We start from the raw sequence: 23,904 nt of genomic DNA, 5'->3' as shown, positions 1-23,904 counted from the left end.
TCAGAGCCTCTTCTCACACAGGCCTTATGGGAAGTTGACCTTTATGAAATTACTTCACTTGCATAGCAGACTCAGCTCTTCATTTTGCAGTCTTGTCTCACTGAACAACTTGGTTTCATTCTCCTGCCGACACTGCTCTCTACTGTGGGATTTGTCTACTTTACTCATTATCGGGCTTAGGTCACAGTCAGATGGCTGTATAACATGGACAACGATCGCATCGCAATGCTCGGACTGACAGTCAGCTCTCCTGACCCGAGCGAGACAGCATGTATTTCTATGCAGCTGTCCTGCTCGGGTCAGGAGAGCCGCCGGCCAGTCCATACACTGTGATGTGATCATCGTCCATGTTACATGGCCATCTGAATGCGAACTTAGACTTTGAAAATTCCACAGAAGCAATTGCTTGTCTGGAAGTCTAGTGGCCCTCTATCAGACAAGTGTGCACGTCCCCCACTTAACTGTATTGCAGGCTACTCAATGAGCATGAAGCTCTGACTTGCTCACATGCTATCTCCGACTGATGGAAAATAGAAGAATTTATATCACCTGTCGTGCTCAATGTGTCCTAACACTGACCCCCCTATGCCCTACCTAACCCATCTGTCAAGTGCTTCAATAACTCATTGCAATCACATATTCATCCAGGCAATGCATACCTCACTGATATAGAGTACCACTTCAGACAGTTTCTTAGGCATTCCATGAGTATGTACAGAGATAATGACCCAGGCTACACCAGATGGAACACATCCCTAAAATTTCCCAAAGTATGCATCTGTTTTTCGGAGAGTACTCTCTCTCCTAAAAAACAGACTCACACACAGGGCCGGACTGGGACAAAAAAGCAGCCCTGCCATGCAAACTATAACACTCCTCACCCCAATCAGTTAATTTTGCTTTACTTTGTCGTGCCCCTCACTCTCCTAAAAGGAGATATTTGAAGAGCCACATGTGAATGGCGCCACAGTGCGTATGATCGACCACAGCTGCATTTACATGGTGCTCCGATTTTCAGGATCATGGAAGTCCCAGCAGTCGGATCTCCAGCAGCTGGAAAGTTATCCCCTATCCAGAGGAGAGGGGATTACTTGGGATAATCCATTTAAACAGCTTTTCCAATATTTTATTTGGCCATAGTAATATTGAAAATAATAAACCAGCATTGACCCTTCCAAAGTCCAATGTCACCTCTTCGACAACAGGACAGGAGAAGTGGTATTGTGCAGTGCATACAGGGCCGGCTCCAGATTTCTGTGGGCGCCAGGTGAAAGTCTCAGTGAGCTTCTTTAACACATACCACAATTCATAATGTACAGATACAGCAAAGAAATATAGGTATAGAATGCCAAAGATTTCACTTCTTACATTACATGAGTGATAACTATTGTATATTCTACAATAGGTCATAAATCAGACAGTATAGTCCTCAATACAGTATTCTGGGCACCACATAACTCCCCATACAGAATAATGAACCCTATATATTGCTTCATACAGTATAATGAGCCCCATACATTGTTCCATACAGAATAATGAGCCCCATATATTGCTCCATACAGTATTATGGGCACCACATAGCCCTCCACACATTATAATGAACCCCATATATTGCTCCATACAGTATAATGAGCCCCATATATTGCTCCATACAGAATAATAAGCCCCATATATTGCTCCATACAGTATTATGGGCACCACATAGTGCTCCATACAGAACATGCCCCATATATTGCTACATACAGAATAATGAGCCCCATATATTGCCCCATACAGTATAATGAGCCCCATATATTTCTCCATACAGTATTATGGGTACCACATAGCCCTCCATACAGAATAATGGGCCCCATATATTTCTCCATACAGAATAATAAGCCCCATATATTGCTCCATACAGTATTATGGGCACCACATAGTCCTCCATACAATAATGTGGGCACCATATAGCTCTCCATACAGAATAACATGCCCCATATATTGCTCCATACAGTAATGAGCCCCATATATTGCTCCACACAGTATTTTAGGTACTGTCATGCTCGCCATGTCCGCCATGTCTGTTTTGCCTCATGACCCCATGGAGCGGTGTGCACGCGCATCTCATGTCTGCTATCCTGCTTGTTCCCTAGAGCAGTGTGCACACTCACCTCATGACTGTTGAGCTGCGGGATGCCTGCGTTTCTGCTCTGCCTTCTGTGATTGTCTCGTCATGTCTAGAACCCCTGATCCATGTGTCCTTCCTATGTTCCAGCAGAGGCTGGTTCTGCATTCATCTCTGCATGTCTGGAACTCTGATCATGTGACCTGCCTAGGTTTCAGCACTGGTTCTGCAATCATCCCTGCATGTCTGGAATCCTGATCATGTGACTGCTCCCTGTGATCCTGGAGGAACTGAACTGGAAGTTCTCCCCTGGTTCTGACCCGGAAGTGGAGGTGCTATGCCCTATATCAGACCACCCCTTCCTATGCTCAGGGCCTGAGTATTGTGTTGCTTCCCTGCATGGCTGCTTGGTCTGCTGGGTCACTCCCTCTATTCTGTGCCCTTGCAATTTGCTCTGTCGTGCATCTCTGCACACGCTCCGTGCTCATACTCTGTCTCTTGTCCCATGCCATGTCTTATGTTTACAAGCAAGAAAGAAAAAAAAAACAGTGCATAGACGTCCAATGTAATGAAAAAGTCACATTTATTGAAAAACACAGGTTAAAAATTGGCACAATGACAGGCAAGGGGTGACACAAAAAGAACAAACTGGCTGTAATGATCACGTGTGACTGGACACAGCGCCTCCAGCAGGGCGAATTTATGACACACGTCATCCTGGATACAGCGCCTCCAGCAGGGCGAATTTAAACAATAATGGGACGTGCAGCCGGATATACCGCCTCCAGCTGGCGAATTTAAGAAATACACGTAAAACTGGATACCCCACCTCCAGCTGGCGAATTTAAATAATAAGGGTAAACACAGGGAACAATTACAGTGGTGGGCCCTGCGATAGGGAATGGGGGACGTGGAGACCTCCTAAGCTCCCCTGAGCCAGTGTCCCTGCACTCCTCACATTCCCTATACAGGCTCCTCGCCTGTCGCCGCACGCGTGCCTTAATACCCTAGCAAGCCCTAAACCTAAACCCTAACTAGGGAATAGGTCGGTGCGGAGACTAATCCCACCACTGCACTAGAACACACATAAGGAAAGTCACAAACAGGGGAAAAAGAAAACTTAGCTCTCTCTGTGCTAAAGCTCCAGCACAGAGTCCAGCGACCGACTGCAGCCTTCCTCCTGAATAGCTGCCAAGAACTCCCTTCTGTGACTCCTTCCACACCAGGACTCAGATTGAGCTGAGCACTCTCTTCAGCTCCTTCCACCACCAAGGTTGGTTGCAAATGAACAACTAACACCAACCGTGATTGAAAACCCCTGGCTGTCCTTTATAGAGCCTAACACCTGTCATGTAATTAACGTGCACATTAACCTAAAACTAAAGCTAAGGTGCGATACCACTCACCACCACCGGGGACAGTCAAGACACCCTGAACCTGACAAAGTAAAAAAAAGTTCACTTTGTCAATTTAATACCGCCAGATCCAACACTGGATCATGACACTGGCCTGCTACTTTTTATGTGCTGTGGCCATTTGATTCTGACAATTAGTCATCAGTTAAAGGAATTTAACCATTTCTACCCACTCTACCAAGTATTATAACATACAATTTTGGATATTAGGGTTTTGCAGACCCTGTGTACCTTCCTGCTCTGGTTCTTTTTGTGTCACCCCTTGCCTGTCATTGTGCCAATTTTTAACCTGTGTTTTTCAATAAAAATCATGTGACTTTTTCATTACATTGGACGTCTATGCACTGTTTTTTTTCTTTCTTGCTTGTATCTATTTGCAGTGTGTCCTACACTGATTTGCTATGGGCTGATCTTAATGCTTGTTATGTTTTGAATTTATTTACAAATACTACATGATGCTATTTTGTCTCAGCCCTGTGGTCTGTCATTTATGCTTGTCTTATGTTTGTACGTTGTGCCATGTTCGTCCTTGTCCTGCTTTGACTTGTAGTCCTTCTGTTTTTCTCTGCCTTGCCTGTTTCTGCCATGTCTTGCCTTCGCTATGCTCTGCCTTGTTCCTCTCTATGGTCTCTGTCTTTGCTTGCTCTGCCTCGCTCTCTCCTATGGTGCTCTGAAGTGCTCCCTGGCACACGCACCATTCCTCCTCTCTTACTTTTGGTGCTCTTTTCCATATCTAGTTCCAAGGCTCTGCCTTGGCCCGGCTCTGGGCTCTGGCCTACGCTCCGCTGCTAGCTCTGTTCTTGTTCTGTTCTTGCTCCGTGTTTCTGCCTATGCTTCCGTTCCTGGTTCCGTACTCTGCCTAAGCTCTGCCTGTTTTCTTGTCTGGTCTTCCCTTGCTGCTTCGTGTGCTCTTTGCATGCTCCTGGCCTTCCTAGCCTCCTGTTTGTGCCTCAGCCGTGCCCACCCTAGCCGTGCCCGCCTGCTTGTGCCTTAGCCGTGCTTGTCGGTCAGTGACAGCTGTGTCGCCTGCCATGTCTCAGCCAGGTTCGCTGGAGTCTTGCCCGTCTGTCAGTGTCACAGTCCGATCAGCTAGGCAGTGCCCCAGCCATGCTTTCTGTGCTCCCTTGCACCTCACACTGTTTCTGCACTGCGCTCTACTTGCTCTCTAAAACACGCACAGGCCCTCGCCTGCTCCCTGGCATTCCTCCCCGTGCTTCTGTAAAAGTACGCGCAGGTCTTGCCATATACCGTCGTGCCCTCTTGCACGCATAGGTCCTAACCCTGTCCTTGTACCTGACCCTGGCGTGCCTCTCTGCACGCGCAGGACTCTGCCTCGCCTGACCCTGGCGTGCCTCTCTGCATGCGCAGGAGTCTGCCTCGCCTGACCCTGGCGTGCCTCTCTGCACGCGCAGGACTCTGTCTCGTCTCTCCCTAGCGTGTCCCTCTACACGCTCAGGTCTCCGTCCTTGTTTGTATTGTACCTGTCCCTGGCGTGTCCCTCTACACGCGCAGGCCTCCGTCCTTGTACCTGTCCCAGGCGTATCACATAGCTGCAACCCTGCCTCGTATCCTGGTTTGCCTGCCAGATTCCCGAAACCTGCCGACTGCTGCCAGAGGACCGGAACCAGATGACTGTTGAGAGGAATAGAGGCCGCTATCTGCAGACCGGATATAACTTCAAGAGAAATGTGCTGTCTTCCAGGTGCAAAAATTAAAGATGTGTCTGACAGGATATCAGGACTCTTCAGACCTACAGATGACTACCCATTCCTGCTACTACATGTGGGGACAAATGACACCGCAAGAAACGTCCTGGAAACCATCTGCAGAGACTTTGAAGACTTAGGCAAGAAAGTGAAAGAACTGGGAGCGCAGGTGGTCTTCTCTTCCATCCTCCCAGTGGATGGCCATGGAACAAGGAGGTGGAATAAGATTCTGCAGGTGAACAACTGGCTACGTCGATGGTGCCGTCAGCAACGATTTGGATTTCTGGATCACGGAGTGAATTACTTATACGATGGACTACTTGCTAGAGATGGGGTGCACCTTACGAAGACTGGAAAGCATGTATTTCGAAGTCGCCTTGCTACACTTGTAAGGAGAGCTTTAAACTAGAACAACATGGGAAGGGAAGCAAAAGACCAGAAAAAGCAATACACCTGACAAATGCTATTGAGAACTCTGCTATTAGAAGTGGAAAGGAAGAACAAAGACGAAAGAATCTAATTAATAAAAATATTGGAGAAAGAGAAACCAATCACAAACTAAAATGTTTCTATACTAATGCACAAAGCATGGGCAACAAACAAGGAGAATTGGAACTACTAACACAGGAAAAGAAATATGATGTCATTGGAATCACTGAAACTTGGTGGGACAATACACATGATTGGAATACAAGACTAGAAGGATACAACTTATTTGCAAGAAACAGACTTGATAAACGAGGAGGGGGTGTCGCATTGTATGTTAGAAACACGTATATCTGCACAGAGATTGAAGCTTCAGAGACTGGGAGTTCTGTGGAAACTGTTTGGGTAAGAATACAAGGACAGAACAATGGAAAGGACACCATTGTAGGCATTTACTACAGGCCGCCTGTGCAAGCTGAAGATATGGATGAACTCTTTATGCATCAAATGGCCAAGTTCTCCAAAAAATATGACATAGTTGTCATGGGAGATTTCAACTATCCAGACATTTGTTGGGAATCTCTCTCAGGCAAAACTAACAGGTCAAGGAAATTCTTATCCTCTCTTGCTGACAACTTTATCTTCCAAAAGGTAGGGGAGAAAACAAGGGGAACTGCTACCTTGGATCTAATCCTTATAAACAGGGAGGAAATGGTTGAGGAGTTAGAAGTGGCTGGAACCCTAGGAGGTAGCGACCATGCTATTTTAGAATTTTGGATAACTAGAGGCGGAAGACCTGTGAAGACTCAGACGTCAAGGTTAGATTTCAGAAAGGCAGATTTTAAGGGATTCAGAAAGATAATTGGAGGGATCCAATGGCTGGATATCCTTAAAGACAAAAATGTCCAGGAAGGATGGGAAATCTTGAAAAATGAAATTCTCAAAGCACAGTTGTTAACAATTCCAAAAAGAGGGAAGAATAGGAAGCATTTAAGGAAACCAGGATGGATGAACACAGAACTTAAGCACATGCTAAAAAGGAAGAAAAAAATGTTTATAAAATGGAAAGAGGGAGGCATATCTAAAGAAGAATATAATGCTGTCTGCAGAACCTGCAGGGCACAAATCAGATTTTCTAAAGCTGAAAATGAATTGAGGCTTGCAAGAGATGTCAAAAGCAATAATAAAGGATTTTGGGGATATGTCAAAAGTAAAAGAAAAGTCAAAGATGCTATAGGATTTTTACAGGATGAAAATGATGAAATGGTAAGACAGGATGTTGAGAAGGCTGAACTTTTAAATTCCTATTTTGCATCTGTTTTCTCTCAGAAAGGAAATGTAACATCAACTGTTATTCACTGTCCTATTAAGGGAATAGAAGAATCCAGGATATCTATAAACAGAATGATAGTGAGGAAACACTTAGCTAACCTAAATGAATTCAAGTCTCCAGGTCCAGGTGAATTACACCCCAGAGTACTGAAGGAGATAGCAGAAGAAATTTTTGAACCCCTCTCCATAATCTTTGAAAATTCTTGGAGAACAGGAGAAGTGCCAGAAGACTGGAGAAGAGCAAATGTTGTTCCTATCTTCAAAAAGGGGAAGAAGGTGGACCCAGGCAACTATAGGCCGGTGAGTCTGACTTCTATACCAGGAAAGATCTTTGAACAAATTATTAAACAACATGTATGTCAATACCTGGATAAGAATGAAGTGATCAAACAGAGTCAGCATGGGTTTGTAACTAATAAGTCATGTCAGACTAACTTAATTTCCTTCTATGACGGTATCACTGATTGGGTGGATCAAGGAAATGCTGTAGATATAGTATATCTTGACTTCAGCAAAGCATTTGACAAAGTCTCTCATACAATCCTTATTGAAAAAATGACTAAGTATGGAATGGACAAGGCAACTGTTAGGTGGATTCATAACTGGCTTAGTGATCGGACCCAAAGAGTGGTCGTAAATGGCTGCACATCCAGTTGGAAGAATGTCTCAAGTGGGGTACCACAGGGCTCTGTCCTGGGCCCTGTATTGTTCAACATCTTTATCAACGATTTAGATGAAGGAATTGAGGGTAAACTGATTAAATTTGCTGATGACACAAAGCTAGGAGGGATAGCTAATACTAGAGAAGAGAGAGAGAGGATTCAAAAAGATTTAAATAAACTGGAGAAGTGGGCAGCAACTAACAGAATGGTTTTTAACAGGGACAAATGCAAAGTACTACATCTGGGCAATAAAAATGAAAAAAGCATATACAGAATGGGAGGAATAGGGCTAAGTGACAGCACATGTGAAAAAGACTTGGGTATACTAATAGATCACAGACTGAATATGAGTCAACAGTGTGATGCAGCAGCAAAAAAGGCAAATGCAATTCTAGGATGTATTAACAGAAGCATACAGTCTAGATCACGTGAAGTCATTATTTCCCTCTACTCCTCTTTGGTCAGACCTCATCTGGAATATTGTGTCCAGTTTTGGGCACCACATTTTAAAAAAGACATTAACAAACTGGAGCAAGTTCAGAAAAGAGCGACCAGAATGGTGACCGGTCTGCAAACCCTGTCTTATGAGGAAAGGTTGCATGATTTGGGAATGTTTAGTTTGCAAAAGAGAAGACTGAGAGGAGACTTAATAGCTGTCTACAAATATCTAAAGGGTTGTCACATTGTAGAAGGATCAACTTTATTCTCATTTGCACAAGGAAAGACTAGAAGCAATGGGATGAAACTGAATGGGAGGAGACACAGATTAGATATAAGAAAAAACTTTTTGACAGTTAGAGTGATCAATGAGTGGAACAGGCTGCCACGAGAAGTGGTGAGTTCTCCTTCAATGGAAGTCTTCAAACAGAGGCTGGACAGACATCTGACTGGGATGATTTAGCGAATCCTGCTTTGAGCAGGGGGTTGGACCAGATGGCCCAGGAGGTCCCTTCCAACTCTACGATTCTATGATTCTATGACTGCGGCCTGATGTCCGGAACTGATGTCCGCAGCCTGATGCCTGGATCCTGTCGGTCGTTGCCAGTAGTCCAGAGTCCGATGCCATCGCACCCTGCCTTGGACCCTGGCGTGTCTCCTAAGCGCGCACCCTGCCTTGGACCCTGGTGTGTCTCCTAAGCACGCACCCTGTCTTGGACTCTGGCGTGTCCTAGCATGCATCCCTCCTATGAACCCTGGTGTGATCCCTAACACGTACCCTGCCTTGGACCCTGGTATGTTTTCTAGCACGTGTTATGCCTGGAACATTTGGCGTGCCCTTGCACTCACCTTGCAGTGTTTCACTGTTTGTGCCCTGCACCTGATTCCCTGTTTATGCCTTGCACCTGAATAAAGTGTGAAACCACGTTTGCTGAAGAAACTCTGTGACTTCGCTTTATGTTTGGTATCCTGTCCGTCCTGTTGCCAGACACTCAATAGTATCTCCTTGAGCTGGCCGTCTGGTTCAGCTGCCATGGTGGCTCACCCCCTAGGTCTTGCCCCTGACACTCCCTGTATAGCGGGTGGCTCTTCACTAGGTCAGCTCGCCTTAGGTGGGTGGGTGCCATGGCCCAGAGGGTCCATTCATTCAAGAAAAATGACTCAGCGTAAGCTGACGCTCGTCACAGGTACCATATTGTGCTCCATACAGTATAATGAGCCCCATATATTGCTCCATGAGCCCCATATATTGCTCCATATAGTATAATGAGCACCATGTAATGTTCCCTACTGAATAATGATCCTCATATATTGCTTCATGCAGTATAATGAGCCCCATATAATGCTCTAAACAGTATAATGAGCCCCATATAATACTCCATACAGTTAAAATGAGCCCTATATATTGCTCCAAACAGAATGGGCCCCATATTTGTCTCCATATGAGGCTCCCTATATATTGGGCCCCATCTGATGCTCCATATATACTGGGCCCCATATGATGATCCATATATACTGGGCCCCATATGATGCTCCAATATATAATGGGCCCCATATGATGCTCCAGGGTATGATGGGCCCCATATATTGCTCAAAACATTAAGAAAAAAAAACTGAAATCCTCACCTCTCCTTGCTGGTCGCTGCTCTGCTCTGAACTCCTAAACTTTGGTGTCTTCCAGCTCTCTGCACTGTGACTGTTCAGGCAGAGGGAGCACAGACGTGACATCATTGTACCCTCTGACCTGAAACGTCACAGTCAGAAGATGCCACAGCGGAGGAGCGGGAAGAGGTAAGTATCGCAAGTGCCGGGGCCCTGAGCAAGTGGGGAGGGGTGGACTCTTTATTAGCCCATGTGGCAACATTTCAGTTCCACAGCAGAGAAAGGTTATGTTATGGATCTGAAACGTTGCCACATGGGTTAATAAAGAGTCCGACACTTTTTTCAAAACTTATCGGAGGATAGGAGAAGTATATACAGCTCCACAATATATACTGTGTTAAGGAATATTGAGTGGAGCTGTGTATATAATATATAGTGTAGAGATAAAGACAGCATTATACTATATACTATATTATGTTGCATATATCATATAGGTGAGTGCTGTATATAGATTATATAGGTGATACTGTGACTGGTGTGTATAGGTGCAGTATCACCTATGTAACCTATCTACAGCAGTATCACCCATAAATTGTATTTATAAGTCACAGAATCCCCTATATAATGTATATAGACTGCTGTATATACATTATATAGGTGATACTGTGAGTATACACAGATTTAGCAGCCAGTATCACCTATATAATGTATATACAGTATACAGGTGATTGTACAGCACTTGCACTTACATAAAACAAAGTTTCCATATTGGGACTCACCCAGGTCCCTGAGATGGGGAGGATGAACAGCTGAGGTGCGTCCATCGTTTGGCGTGCACTCTGTTCAGGCAGAGGGAGCACAGACGTGACATCATTGTACCCTCTGACCTGAAACGTCACAGTCAGAAGATGCCACAGCGGAGGAGCGGGAAGAGGTAAGTATCGCAAGTGCCGGGGCCCTGAGCAAGTGGGGAGGGGTGGACTCTTTATTAGCCCATGTGGCAACATTTCAGTTCCACAGCAGAGAAAGGTTATGTTATGGATCTGAAACGTTGCCACATGGGTTAATAAAGAGTCCGACACTTTTTTCAAAACTTATCGGAGGATAGGAGAAGTATATACAGCTCCACAATATATACTGTGTTAAGGAATATTGAGTGGAGCTGTGTATATCACCTTGCAGGTCCCTGGCTTGGACAGTGAGTAGAGCAGGAAACAAAAAAAAAGGGGGATATACAGCACTCGCAGGGACAGGCATCGTCGGGGAGGCACATAGATCACCACGGAGACACAGAAATCACAGGAGGGCACATAGTTGGAGGGCACAGAGATCACGGAGGGGCACATAGCTGGGGGGCACATAGCTGGAGGGGACAGAGATCGCAGAGATCACAAGGGAGCACAAATATCACAGGGGGGCACATAGGGGGCACAGGAATCACAGGGTGTCACATAGCTGGGGCCACAGAGATCACAAGGGGTCACATAGCTGGGGCCACAGAGATCACACGGGGGCACATAGCTGGGGCCACAGAGACCACGGGGGGCACAAAGCTGGGGCCAGAAAGATCATGGTGGGCACATAGCTGGGGCCATAAAGGTCACGGGGGGGCACATAGCTGGAGCCACAGAGATCACGGGGGGCACATAGCTGGAGCCAGAGAGATCACGGGGGGCACATAGCTAGGGTCACAGAGATCACGGGGGGGCACAGAGCTGGAGCTAGAGAGATCACAGTGGGGCACATAGCTGGATCCAGAGAGATCACAGAGGGGCACATAACTGGAGGGCACAGAAATCACAGGAGGAACAGAGATCATGAGGGGCACATAGCTGGGGGGCACAGGGATCATAGGGCAACATATAGCTATGGGGCACAGATCACAGGGGGCACATAGCTGGAGCCACAGAGATCACAGGAGGGCACATAACTGGGGCCAAAGAGATAACAAGGGGGCACATAACTGGGGCCACAGAAATCACGGGGGGCACACAGCTGGAGCTAGAGAGATCACAGTGGGGCACATAGCTGGATCCAGAGAGATCACAAAGCGGCACATAGCTGGAGCCACAGAGATAACAGGGGGGCATGTAGCTGGAGACAGATCACAGGGGGGCATGTAGCAGGGGCCACAGAGATCACAGGGGGCATGTAGCTGGGGCCACAGAGATCACAGGGGGGCACATAGCTGGAGCCACAGAGATCACAGGGGGCACATAGCTGGATCCAGAGAGATCACAGGGGGGCATGTAGCTGGGACCAGAGAGATCACAGGGGGGCACATAGCTGGGGCCATAGAGGTCACAGGGGGCACATAGCTGGAGCCACAGAGATCACGAGGGCACATAGTTGGAGCCACAGAGATCTCGGGGGGCACATAGCTGGAGCCTGAGAGATCACAGGGGGGCATGTAACTGGGGCCACAGAGCTCACAGGGGGCATGTAGCTGGGGCCACAGAGATCACAGGGGGACACATAGCTGGAGCCACAGAGATCACGGGGGGGCACATGGCTGGAGCCACAGAGATCACGGGGGGCACATAGCTGGAGCCACAGAGATCACAGGGGGCACATAGCTGGGACCAGAGAGATCACAGGGGGGCACATAGCTAGGGCCACAGAGATCACAGGGGGGAACATAACTGGAGGGCACAGAAATCACGGGAGGAACAGAGATCATGGGGGGCACATAGTTGGGGGACACAAGGATCATAGGGGGACATATAGCTATGGGGCACAGATCACAGGGGGCACATGGCTGGGGCCACAGAGATCACAGGGGGGGCACATAGCTGGGGCCAGAGAGATCACAGGGGGGCATGTAACTGGGGCCACAGAGATCACAGGGGGCATGTAGCTGGGGCCACAGAGATCACAGGGGGCACATAGCTGGAGCCACAGAGATCACAGGAGGGCACATGGCTGAAGCCACAGAGATCACGGGGGGCACGTAGCTGGAGCCAGAGAGAAAACTTGGTTTTCCGTCTCCATACGCTGTAATTCTAAATAAATAACAAAAGACTGACTGGCACATCCATTTTTGTGCTAAAGCATGTCAATGTGAAATATATGAAATATGAATAGCAATATGGCTTCTGAATATTAGGAAAATATGAGACGCTTTGCACGAAATTTGGCCAAATCTTGCCTGCCCATCAACCAACGTCAAGGTGGTCCCAAAAACTGATGGGTCCCTAACCATGTGAATTAGCTGGGTCCAATCTTGCAAGTGCAATGCGAGAAACTTGCACGAGTCTCTCGAACCAATACCCAGCACTGCCATCGTCACTCGGGAGCGGAGTGTGCGGCTGCAAGTATTTCTATGCAGCTAAACGCTCCGGTCCGAGTGTTGGCGGCAGTGCCGGGTATTAATGCGAGTTTCTCACATTACACTCGCAAGTGTGACCCCGGGATTAGGCTGATGTCTGAATTCCTGGGTGAATGTGGACACCTCTCTCAGCAAAGCCTGCATTTACAGGTAGGTAGGAACCTGCTGTAATGAAAATCACCACATGTTGAAGGGCGGAGTGCTCGGAGAGTAAGTTAACATACAAATAACAAAAGATTGACTGGCACATCCAAGCTAGTCTGAATAGGTGCCTACAAGGAGCATCTACCTCCATATACAATGTACAAAAAAGGTTGCACTCTATCGTGCTAAAGCATGTCAATGTGAAATATAGGTATCGGCTGATTGGTGAATGTGCTCAATGTCAAATTCCTTCCTAACTATTATTATTATTATTATTATTATTATTATTATCATTAAATGACCTTTGGCTCAATGTCGAGCCATGGCAACTTGATGGTTGAACAATCTGTAGGAACACCTAAATAGGTCCACCAGGGTCTTTAAACCTGAAACCAAAATAGGTCCACCAGGGTCTTCTCCACTCATATTCTGATTGCATCAAGCCATCGGGTTGCTGATCTTCCTCTTCACCTTGTTCCTTCTATTCTTCTGTCCATGATGTTCTTCTCCAGTGATTACTCTCTTCAAATACAATACGATACACGTTATTGATCCCGAGGGAAATTGTGGTATATGATGTGTTCAAACAAGACGTAGCATGGTGTTCCTTGCTTCGATTGACCTGTCTGACTTCATTTGTTCCAAGATTGATTTGTTTGTTCTTCTTGCCATTCATGGTATTGATAACATCTTTTTCCAGCACCAGATTTCAAAGGAATTGATTCTTCTTCTGTTTTGTTTCTTTATCTTAGCTGTATTTTATCTTTATTTATCATTTTCATTTCTTCACCAATCTAAGGGTCCTGTTTCACTTAGCGACGCACCAGCGATCCCGACAACAATACGACCTGGGAGGGATCGCTGGTGCGTCGCTACATGGTCGCTAGTAAGCTGCCAAACAGGCAGATCTCTTCAATGACGCACCAGCGATCCCAACAACGATACGACCTGGTAAGGATCGCTGGTGCGTTGTCACACAGCAGCTATTCTGAACGATTCCAGCCGGTGTCCCTGAGTTTATCCGTCGCCAACGAGTTCGCTCGTCAGCGTGAAACACAGCGATGCATGCTGGCCAGTGGGACACCGGCGAAAAAATGGCCCAGGACATTCGAGCACGATCAGCGATATCCAGCAGGGGCGGTCGCCGCTATGTGTCACATGTAGTGAGATCGCAGGCGAGATTGCTGTTGCATCACAAAATTGGTGACGTATCAGCGATCTTGCTAGCGATCTCGCTATGTGAGACGGGGCCTTAATATTGATGATTTATCCTAAAAGCTCCCATACACATTATACAAATGTCGGCTGAACCATCAGCTGATATTGGCAGGCTCGAGCAACAGATTAATATGTATGAGGGCCTCCTTAGTCTCCTCAGATGGATGATGTCAGGGAACATAAGGATCTGGTATTTCCAATTGCGGACTAATGACTCTTTTGTTCTCGGTGAAATAAGCCACAGTTGGGGTAGCCTGTCAAGGGCGCTCTCATAGAGATCAAAGAGGCTCTTGGCAAAGTGAGCACTCTTGTGTATGGAGGAGTCGAAAGAGAGGTAGCTGCTGGCCAAATCACCATTTTGGCCAACAGCCATCTATTGTGTATGAAACCCTTAAGCCTAAATTCCCAAGTTGATCTTTTGGTAAGTTTTTGATGTTGCAGATTTTCTTCAACATTTCTGCACCTATTAAGTAAAATAGGTTACTTGTTTTTTTTTTCCGAAAATAAGCAGCTTGGAAAACTCACCAAAAACTCATCGTGGGCACACAGCCTATTAAGAGCAGTGTAGGTTATCAATATCTCTGTACTAGAGATAAATAAATTCTCTATTTTTTGCTAGAAGATTTGTATAAACTGAGTCTGTGACCGGGCTGCAACTCCACTGTATCTGTATCATAGACAGTGATAAACTTAGTGATGAGAAAGTAGAGTTGTGGAACATAAGCAGCTTGGCTATGTAAGGAAAGGCACTAGATACCGTACATGATCTGATTGCTCACACACTGCTGAAAAAAATCTGCAGCGGAAAATGCAAATTTAAAATCTGCATCACGACAATGTTTGAATGCATCCAGTGTAATCTGCAAGTCAGTGAGATATATGCATGTAGCACGGATTTTCTGCAGGTCAGCAGCAGAATCCACACTGTAAACCTTGCCTGTGTGAACGTGCCCTAAAAAGAGTTGTTTGAGATTAGCTAGATAAGTCCAAAGTAAGGGCCCCGTCACACATAGCAATCTCGCTAGCGAGATCGCTGCTGAGTCACAACTTTTGTGACACAACAGCGATCTCACCAGCGAGATCGCTGTGTGTGACAGCGATCAGCGACCAACCTCCCTGCCGGTATCGCTGATCGCTGCAAGAAACCTCTGGACATTTTTTTCGTCGCTGATCTCCCGCTGGCCAGCACGCATCACTGCGTGTTACAGGCTTGAGACCAGCGATCAGCTGTAAAATAATAAAAAGAAAAAAAAAATTTTGTTATTCTCACCTTCCGACGTCCCGCGCAGTCTTCCCGCCTCTCTCCACGCTCCCGGTCCCAGTAATCCTTTGCAAGAATGACCGCGAGACTTCGCGATCCCGCGAGAACAGACGTCATTGCGGTAATTCTCGCAAAGGATTACTGGGACCGGAGCGTGGAGAGAGGCGGGAATGCTTCGCGGGACGTCGGAAGGTGAGAATAACAATATTTTTTATTTTAATTCTATTTTTGACATGAATATGGCATCAGCGGTAACGAACACAGCGATGCTGCGCGCGCGGCGTCGCTGTGCTAATTGCTGGTGAAGCTGTCTGTGTGACAGCTCACCAGCGATCACATAGCGACTTACCAGCGATCCTGACACGTTGATATCGTTGTCGGAATCGCTGTTAAGTCTCTATGTGTGACTCCAGCTTAGGCCTCTTTCACACATCAGGTTTTCGCCGTCAGGCGCGATCCGTCGCTTTTGACAGAAACCGGATCCGGCGAAATGCAATGCCGGATCCGGTTTCCCCCCCATTGACTTGCATTTGCGCCGGATCGCGCCGGATGGCCATGCGTTTCATCCGGTTTTCGCCGGATCCGGCAATGTGTCGCAATGTGTCGCGATCCGGCGTCTGGAAAAAACGTCTACTGTAACGTTTTTTGTCTCCGGCGAAAAAGCCGGACACGCCGGATCCGGCGCGTCCGGCTTTTTCACACAAAGAAAGCCTATGAGCGCCGCAATGCGCCGGATCCGGCGAAAGCCGGATCCGGTGGCCGGATCCGGTTTTTTTGGTCTGAGCATGCTCAGTAGCTCTGCCCACAGGAGATATATAAAAGCAAGACAATGGGACCCTCAGCCACACCCAACATGCCACCCAAGACAGCAACCAGGCGCAGGAGAAGGCAGCAGACATCTGCAGCAGCAGCACCATCAGCAACACCCCAAATGGAGCAGCATGCTGAACGGGAGGGGAGTCCAGAAGCAGATGAGAGACGGTAATTATCAAATCCCCCATTCCTCCAAACTAGGGCCATGGAATATCAAGATATTCATTGGCCCTTTGTTTCTCTTTATTCAACAGCCGCCAAAGAGATGCAGCAGCAGCACCATCAGCACCACCCCAAATGGAGCAGCATGCTGAACGGGAGGGGAGTCCAGAAGCAGATGAGAGACGGTAATTATCAAATCCCCCATTCCTCCAAACTAGGGCCATGGAATATCAAGATATTCATTGGCCCTTTGTTTCTCTTTATTCAACAGCCGCCAAAGAGATGCAGCAGCAGCAGCAGCAGAAATGGCATCACTGGCAGCAGCAATACCCACAGCCATGGAGTCTGGCCATCAACAGGACAGCACATCTTCTTCTGGGAGCCCTCCCTCGCATCGTCAGCGTTTGACGGTAAGTTTTTATTTCCAAAATCCATCATCTCTGTAATATATGTCTATTCATTGCCTTTTATTTCAAAACAGGAATCACAAGATGAAGAGGAGCTCCCAGAAGAAGAAGGAAGGGGTGGACAGACGCTTGGAGTGGGCTCACAATTCGTAAGTTTTTTGCATCAAACGCAGAAACACAACATCACACTACACACAACACATAGAAAACAATGTTCTGCAGACCACACACAGCAAACAAATGCCTACATCCAAAGACATAACATTTTTTGTTTTCTTCTCTAGTCTTCCCAATCTGGTGCTCGGCCAAGAGGTCCTCGCAGTGCCTCCCAGGGTCGTCGGCGACAGCAACGCGGCGGTCACCAGCGTGTAAGTATAAATATTTTTGCTTTGTTTTTTTGCACTTTTTATTTCATTTCTTTTGTGGAGGCTAATTATGTTATTTTTGTCTTTTTCTTTAACAGCCTTCACAGCGTGCTCCCGACTCTGACGGTGAGGATGGAGGGATTGATGTGGACCGCCTCATCGATCTCGTCAGAGAAAGGGAGCCGCTCTGGAATATGGCTGACCGCCGCCACGCTGACCTGATCATTACCCGACGACTCTGGGAGGAAATCTGTTCTCTCCTTGTGGGCCGCTGGGAGGACCTCGAAGCTCGGGACCAGATTAAAGAGCGTAAGTATATACAGTAACGGTTGCTTGATGTAAACCAGTGTTTCCCGAACTCCAGTCCTCGTGGTCCCCACGGATCATGTGTTCAGGATTTCTATTTACTATTGAAATCCTGAAAACATGACCCCTGGGGACCATGAGGACTGGAGTTTGTGAAACACTGATGTTGTATACTAACCACTCCTTTCTCGTTTCAGGGAACAGAATTGTGAATCGGTGGCGGTCTGTGAGGGATCGTTTCAAGAAGGAGTTCAATAAAGAGATGCGGGCCCCGAGTGGATCTGGAGGACGCAGGAGCAAGTACAAGTACGCACAAGCCCTGTCGTTCCTCCGGGAAAAAATGCTCACCAGAAGGTAAATATTACACACCACATGTGAAAAAGATGTAACTTTTTTTTTTCAGCCAGGGCCATACCATGTCAGTATTTTAATTGTTTTTTTTTCTCTTTATTCCACAGCACGGTGAGCAGCACTCGGGAGCCTGCACGATTGGACCCTTCTGAGGCGATCCCTGAGGAGACCGGCACCGAGGGACACTTCGACCGCCCCGGTACATCTGCACCTTCCCTGCCTTCCCACACATTCGACCCATCTGTCCCATCCACCAGCACAGGAGCATCGTGGCCGCCTACATTACATGAAGCTGCTGGTGAGGAGATCGCTTTCCCTTTACCCCACCCTTCTGCCCCTGCCGCCTCTAGTACACCTGCGGGTACTGGGCGGCAGCGGCAGAGGGGTCAGGAAAAGAGTTATGCGCAAGAGTTATTGCATCTGAATGCATCTTTCCAGAACTGTCTCAAAGTCTTGTCAGAGCAAATCTCCGCAGGCTTTCAGCAGATCAACTCCAGCATTCTGGAGGTGAAGACACTTCTGCAAACCATGCATTCAGAAGCAAGATCTTCGCCAAACCACACCTTTTTCAGGTCTGTTGTGGAGCGCATGGAAACGCTCTCTCCTGCCCAGCAGATGCATGTAATGCATTCGTGCCACGGTGCTCTACAGCAGGTTACCTCCCAACCTCCTCCTCCCACCACTGTAGTTCCTCCACCTGCACCCCCTCCAGCCACTTTCCATCCTCCCCCTCCTATTACATCTGCACCCCCTCCAGCCACTTTTCATCCTCCCCCTCCTACTACATACCAGCAACCTGCCCAGTACCAGCAACCTCACCAGTACCAGCAACCTCCCCAGTACCAGTCATCTCCCCACTTCCAGCAACCTGCCCCGTACCAAACTCCTTCCCCGTACCAAACTCCTTCCCCATACAACTTTCCATCAACATCATCTGCTCCTACAGTCCCTGCCCAACCCTCCACTCCACCACCCACCACCTCTTCTGCTTCCCACATGTCCACCCATTCTGTAGTTTTTTCCACACCTTCACCTCTAACTGTTCCTTCCCCACCACGATCCCAGTCCTCTCTCCACACACCCAGTGTCGAAGTGTCCCGCAGCCCCTCCAGCAGTATTTCCACCCCACAATACACAGAATTGTAATGTGTGTTTTTTAATAAAAATGCCCATTGGGTTTAAAACCTTTATTAAAAAAGTTTTTTGCACTTTAAAAAATTAAAAAAAAAAAAAAAAAATTTAAATAAAAGTTAAATTATCGTTTCACAATGGTTGTCTGTCTTTTCTTTCTGCGGCGAACTATGTTTAAAAAAAAGGTTAAATACAGGGTATTTCAAAGGTAAAAAGGTATTCAAAACCAGGTATATAACTGTGGGTAAATTTTAGCTTTTTGCCACAGTTGTGTTCCTGGTTGTGTTTGAAGCAAAGTATTTCACCTAAAAAGTTGTGTTTATTGTTGGTGATTTCCTAACAATGTACACAACTTTTGTTAAAAGGTGAAATACTTTGCATAAAACACAACCAGGTACACACCTGTGGCCTAAAGCTAAAAATAGTAAGACCATGACAAGATAGCCAACTTTGGTTGGCAAAGGTATATACTGTTGGTCCAGAAGGTACACAAGTTTGGTTAGGGCACAAATCTTTCACACTCTGTCATCCTGCCAGTGTACTCTGCCTTGAGGGGCCACAAGGGTCAATTTTAAAAACCGGATCCGGCGTAATCCGTCGAAAAAACGGATAGAAAAACGGATGAACCGGATGAGACGGATCCGGTTTTGTCTGTCAAGAACAAGACGGATCCGGCAGAAAACCGGATCCGGCACATCAGGTTTTACAAAACATTTGCCGGATCCGGCATTCCGGCACGACGCCGGATCGCGCCTGACGCCGAAAACCTGATGTGTGAAAGTAGCCTTAAGCTAATACTTCACAGCAGCTCAGCAGCTGCAATCACATGACTTGATGTCACCATCAAGTGATAAAACTTTTGGCCTTTGACTTGATAGTAAGATTCTTGGAAGCCAAGAATACTGGACCAAATTGAAACTTGGAAATCATTTGTAAAAGGCATATTTTTATACAAGGGTTTTATATTGCAGTTTTATTTTTATAGTCCACTTTATTGGATTTTTAGAAAGTTGATCTACTGCTGGACAACCTTTTATGGCTTCATACATGTACAGTTGTGGCCAAAAGTATTGACACCCCTGCAATTTTGTCAGATAATACTCAGTTTCTTCCTTAAAATGATTGCAAACACAAATTCTTTGGTATTATTATCTTCATTTAATTTGTCTTAAATGAAAAAACACAAAAGAGAATGAAGCAAAAAGCAAAACATTGATCATTTCACACAAAACTCCAAAAATGGGCCAGACCAAAGTATTGGCACCCTAGGCCTAATACTTGGTTGCACAACCTTTAGCCAAAATAACTGCGACCAACCGCTTCCGGTAACCATCAATGAGTTTCCTACAATGCTCTGCTGGAATTTTAGACCATTCTTCTTTGGCAAACTGCTCCAGGTCTCTGATATTTGAAGGGTGCCTTCTCCAAACTGCCATTTTTAGATCTCTCCACAGGTGTTCTATGGGATTCAGGTCTGGACTCATTGCTGGCCACCTTAGAAGTCTCCAGTGCTTTCTCTCAAACCATTTTCTAGTGCTTTTTGAAGTGTGTTTTGGGTCATTGTCCTGCTGGAAGACCCATGACCTCTGCGGGAGACCCAGCTTTCTCACACTGGGCCCTACATTATGCTGCAAAATTTGTTGGTAGTCTTCAGACTTCATAATGCCATGCACACGGTCAAGTTGTCCAGTGCCAGAGTCAGCAAAGCAACCCCAAAACATCAGGGAACCTCCACCATGTTTGACTGTAGGGACCGTGTTCTTTTCTTTGAATGCCTCTTTTTTTCTCCTGTAAACTCTATGTTGATGCCTTTGCCCAAAAAGCTGTATTTTTGTCTCATCTGACCAGAGAACATTCTTCCAAAACGTTTTAGGCTTTTTCAGGTAAGTTTTGGCAAACTCCAGCCTTGCTTTTTTATGTCTCGGGGTAAGAAGTGGGGTCTTCCTGGGTCTCCCACCATACAGTCCCTTTTCATTCAGACGCCGACGGATAGTACAGATTGACACTGTTGTACCCTCAGACTGCAGAGCAGCTTGAACTTGTTTGGATGTTAGTCGAGGTTCTTTATCCAACATCCGCACAATCTTGCGTTGAAATCTCTTGTCAATTTTTCTTTTCCATCCACATCTAGGGAGGTTAGCCACAGTGCCATGGGCTTTAAACTTCTTGATGACACTGCGCACGGTAGACACAGGAACATTCAGGTCTTTGGAGATGGACTTGTAGCCTTGAGATTGCTCATGCTTCCTCACAATTTGGTTTCTCAAGTCCTCAGACAGTTCTTTGGTCTTCTTTCTTTTCTCCATGCTCAATATGGTACACACAAGGACACAGGACAGAGACTGAGTCAACTTTAATCCATGTCAACTGGCTGCAAGTGTGATTTAGTTATTGCCAACACCTGTTAGGTGCCACAGGTAAGTTACAGATGCTGTTAATTACACTATTTAGAGAAGCATCACATGATTTTTCGAACAGTACCAATACTTTTGTCCACCCTCTTTTTTATGTTTGGTGTGGAATTATATCCAATTTGGCTTTAGGACAATTCTTTTTGTGTTTTTTCATTTAAGACAAATTAAATGAAGATAATAACAACAAAGAATTTGTGTTTGCAATAATTTTCAGGAAGAAACTGAGTATTGTCTGACAAAATTGCAGGAGTGTCAATTCTTTTGGCCACAAGTGTATGTACATATACTGAATATCAAACTTCTTTTAAGTCTTCTCTGCCATGACAAAATGAATCTGCCAATTAGTGCTCATCCTATGAACAGCATACATATGGCATATTTCATGTTTTACCAATATGAATCATAGAATATTCAATGAACAGCCTTCATCAGGATCAGAGCAAGAGAGCTCCAGTTTCTATAGAGTCCTTATACTGTAATTAGTTCATTGTGTATGCTATTTGGTGTCACCATCAAGAAACATAAATGATTACCTCTCATAAATGATGAGCTGGAAGCGTGGTTCCATACTCCTTGTGTGTGATATGTGCATGTTTTTATCCTATAGCAGCAGAATGGACCAGTCAATGACAGATTATACAAGAAAGAATACAAGGAGTCATTTGAAGAAGCCCCATTGTACATTCCTGTGCTCACCTACCTTGGTTATGGCATTCTAATTTTATTCGGCTACTTACGGGATTTCATGAGAAGGTGGGGATTAGAACAATGCCACATGGCCGAAGAAAGAGAAGAACAAAAAGTAAGAATACTTTTAGTTTATTAGACAATAGTATAAGTACAGATAGTCCAAATTTTGAAATTTAATTTTTACAATGTTTCGGCCAATTTGGTTATCCAAGTTGCAACCTACCTGGACCTTCATTATGTCATTTAGGTGGGAGATCTAAAATTATATAGAAGCAAAGAGGTGAGATACTGCTGGTAACCTAATAATTTACTTGTCTTTAACTCCTTTAGCCCCAAGCCTGTTTTCACCTTCATGACCAAGCCAAATTTTACAATTCTGACCAGTGTCACTTTTAGTCATAATAACTCTTGAACACTTGAACGGATCCCACTGATTCTGATAATGTTTTTTCAAGACATATTGTGCTTTATGTTAGTGTTAAAATTTGTTTGAAATAACTTGCTTATATTTGTGAAAAAATTGGAAATTTGGCAAAAATTTAGAAAATTTTGCAATGTTCAAAATTTTTAAGCCCATAAAGCAGAAATATATGCCACACAAAAGATTTGAAATAGAATTTCCCACAAGTCTACTTTACATCAGTACAATTTTTGAAACATCATTTTATTTGTTAGGTAGTTGGAAGGGTTAAAAAATGCCCAGCGATTTCTTGTTTTTCTCACAAAATTTTCAAAGCCATTTATTTTTAGGGACCACATCACATTTTAAGTGTCTTGGGGGGCATATATGATAGAAAATACCAAAAAGAGCCACCATTCTAAAATCTGCACCCCTCAAGGTGCTCAAAATTACATTAAAAACGTTTATTAACCCTTCAGGTACTTCACAGGAACTAAAGCAATATGGAAGAAAAAAATGAACATTTAACGTTTTCCACAAAAAATTTACATTAGACCCAATTTTTTATTTTCATAAGGGTAACAAGAGAAAATGGACCCCAGAATGTGTTCTGCAATTCCTTCTGAGTATGCAGATACCCTATAGTCAGGGCTAGGAAGGGAAGGAGCACTATTTGACTTTTTGAATGCAAAATTGTCTGCAATTGAGAGCGGACATCATTTCACATTTGAAGAGCCCCTGATGTGCCTAAACAGTGGAAATCCCACTCAATTATCCCATTTTGGAAACTAAACCCCTCAAGGAATGGATCTAGATGTGTGGTGAGCACCTTCAACCCTCATATGCTTCACACAGGTTTGTAATGTAAAGCCGTGAACATAAAAAAATCAAATTTTTCCGACAAAAATGTTTTTTCAACTGCAAATTTGGTCTTTTTACAAGGGTAATAGGAAAAACTGGAACCCAAAATTTGTTGTTCAATTTCTCCTGACTACGCAGATACTCTATAAGTTGGGAAAACTACTGTTTGGGTGCACGTCAGGGCTCAGAAAAGGGGGGACATTTTGGAATGCAGACTTTGATAAAATGGTCTGCGGGTGTCATGTTGCGTTTGGAGAGCCCCTCATGTGCCTAAATAGTGGAAAGCCCCCCAAAAGTGACACCATTTTGTAAACTAGACCCCTTGAGGAGTTTTTCTAGATGTGTAATGAGCATCGTGAACCTCCAGG

The 23,904-nt window shown here is 45.5% G+C and overlaps 1 protein-coding gene across 4 annotated transcripts in view; it reads left to right on the top strand.

The window, feature by feature from the left end:
• The window catches only part of LOC141057281 (serine palmitoyltransferase 3-like), a 165,436-nt gene that overhangs the window by 64,645 nt on the left and 76,887 nt on the right, over positions 1-23,904 (top strand). For all 4 annotated transcript variants that reach the window (XM_073553823.1, XM_073553825.1, XM_073553824.1 and 1 more), the window contains exon 2: positions 22,193-22,387. In XM_073553823.1, the coding sequence (XP_073409924.1) occupies positions 22,331-22,387 (57 nt within the window). In that variant the 5' untranslated portion in view covers positions 22,193-22,330. The remainder of the gene's footprint in view (positions 1-22,192; positions 22,388-23,904) is intronic.

The sequence above is a fragment of the Dendrobates tinctorius genome, unplaced genomic scaffold, assembly GCF_039654945.1.
Source record: "Dendrobates tinctorius isolate UK_male_01 unplaced genomic scaffold, ASM3965494v1 ptg000203l, whole genome shotgun sequence".
NCBI classification, from domain to species: domain Eukaryota; kingdom Metazoa; phylum Chordata; class Amphibia; order Anura; family Dendrobatidae; genus Dendrobates; species Dendrobates tinctorius.
The sequence above is the reverse complement of the archived record's forward strand: the minus strand, read 5'-3'. Positions and strand labels throughout refer to the sequence as shown.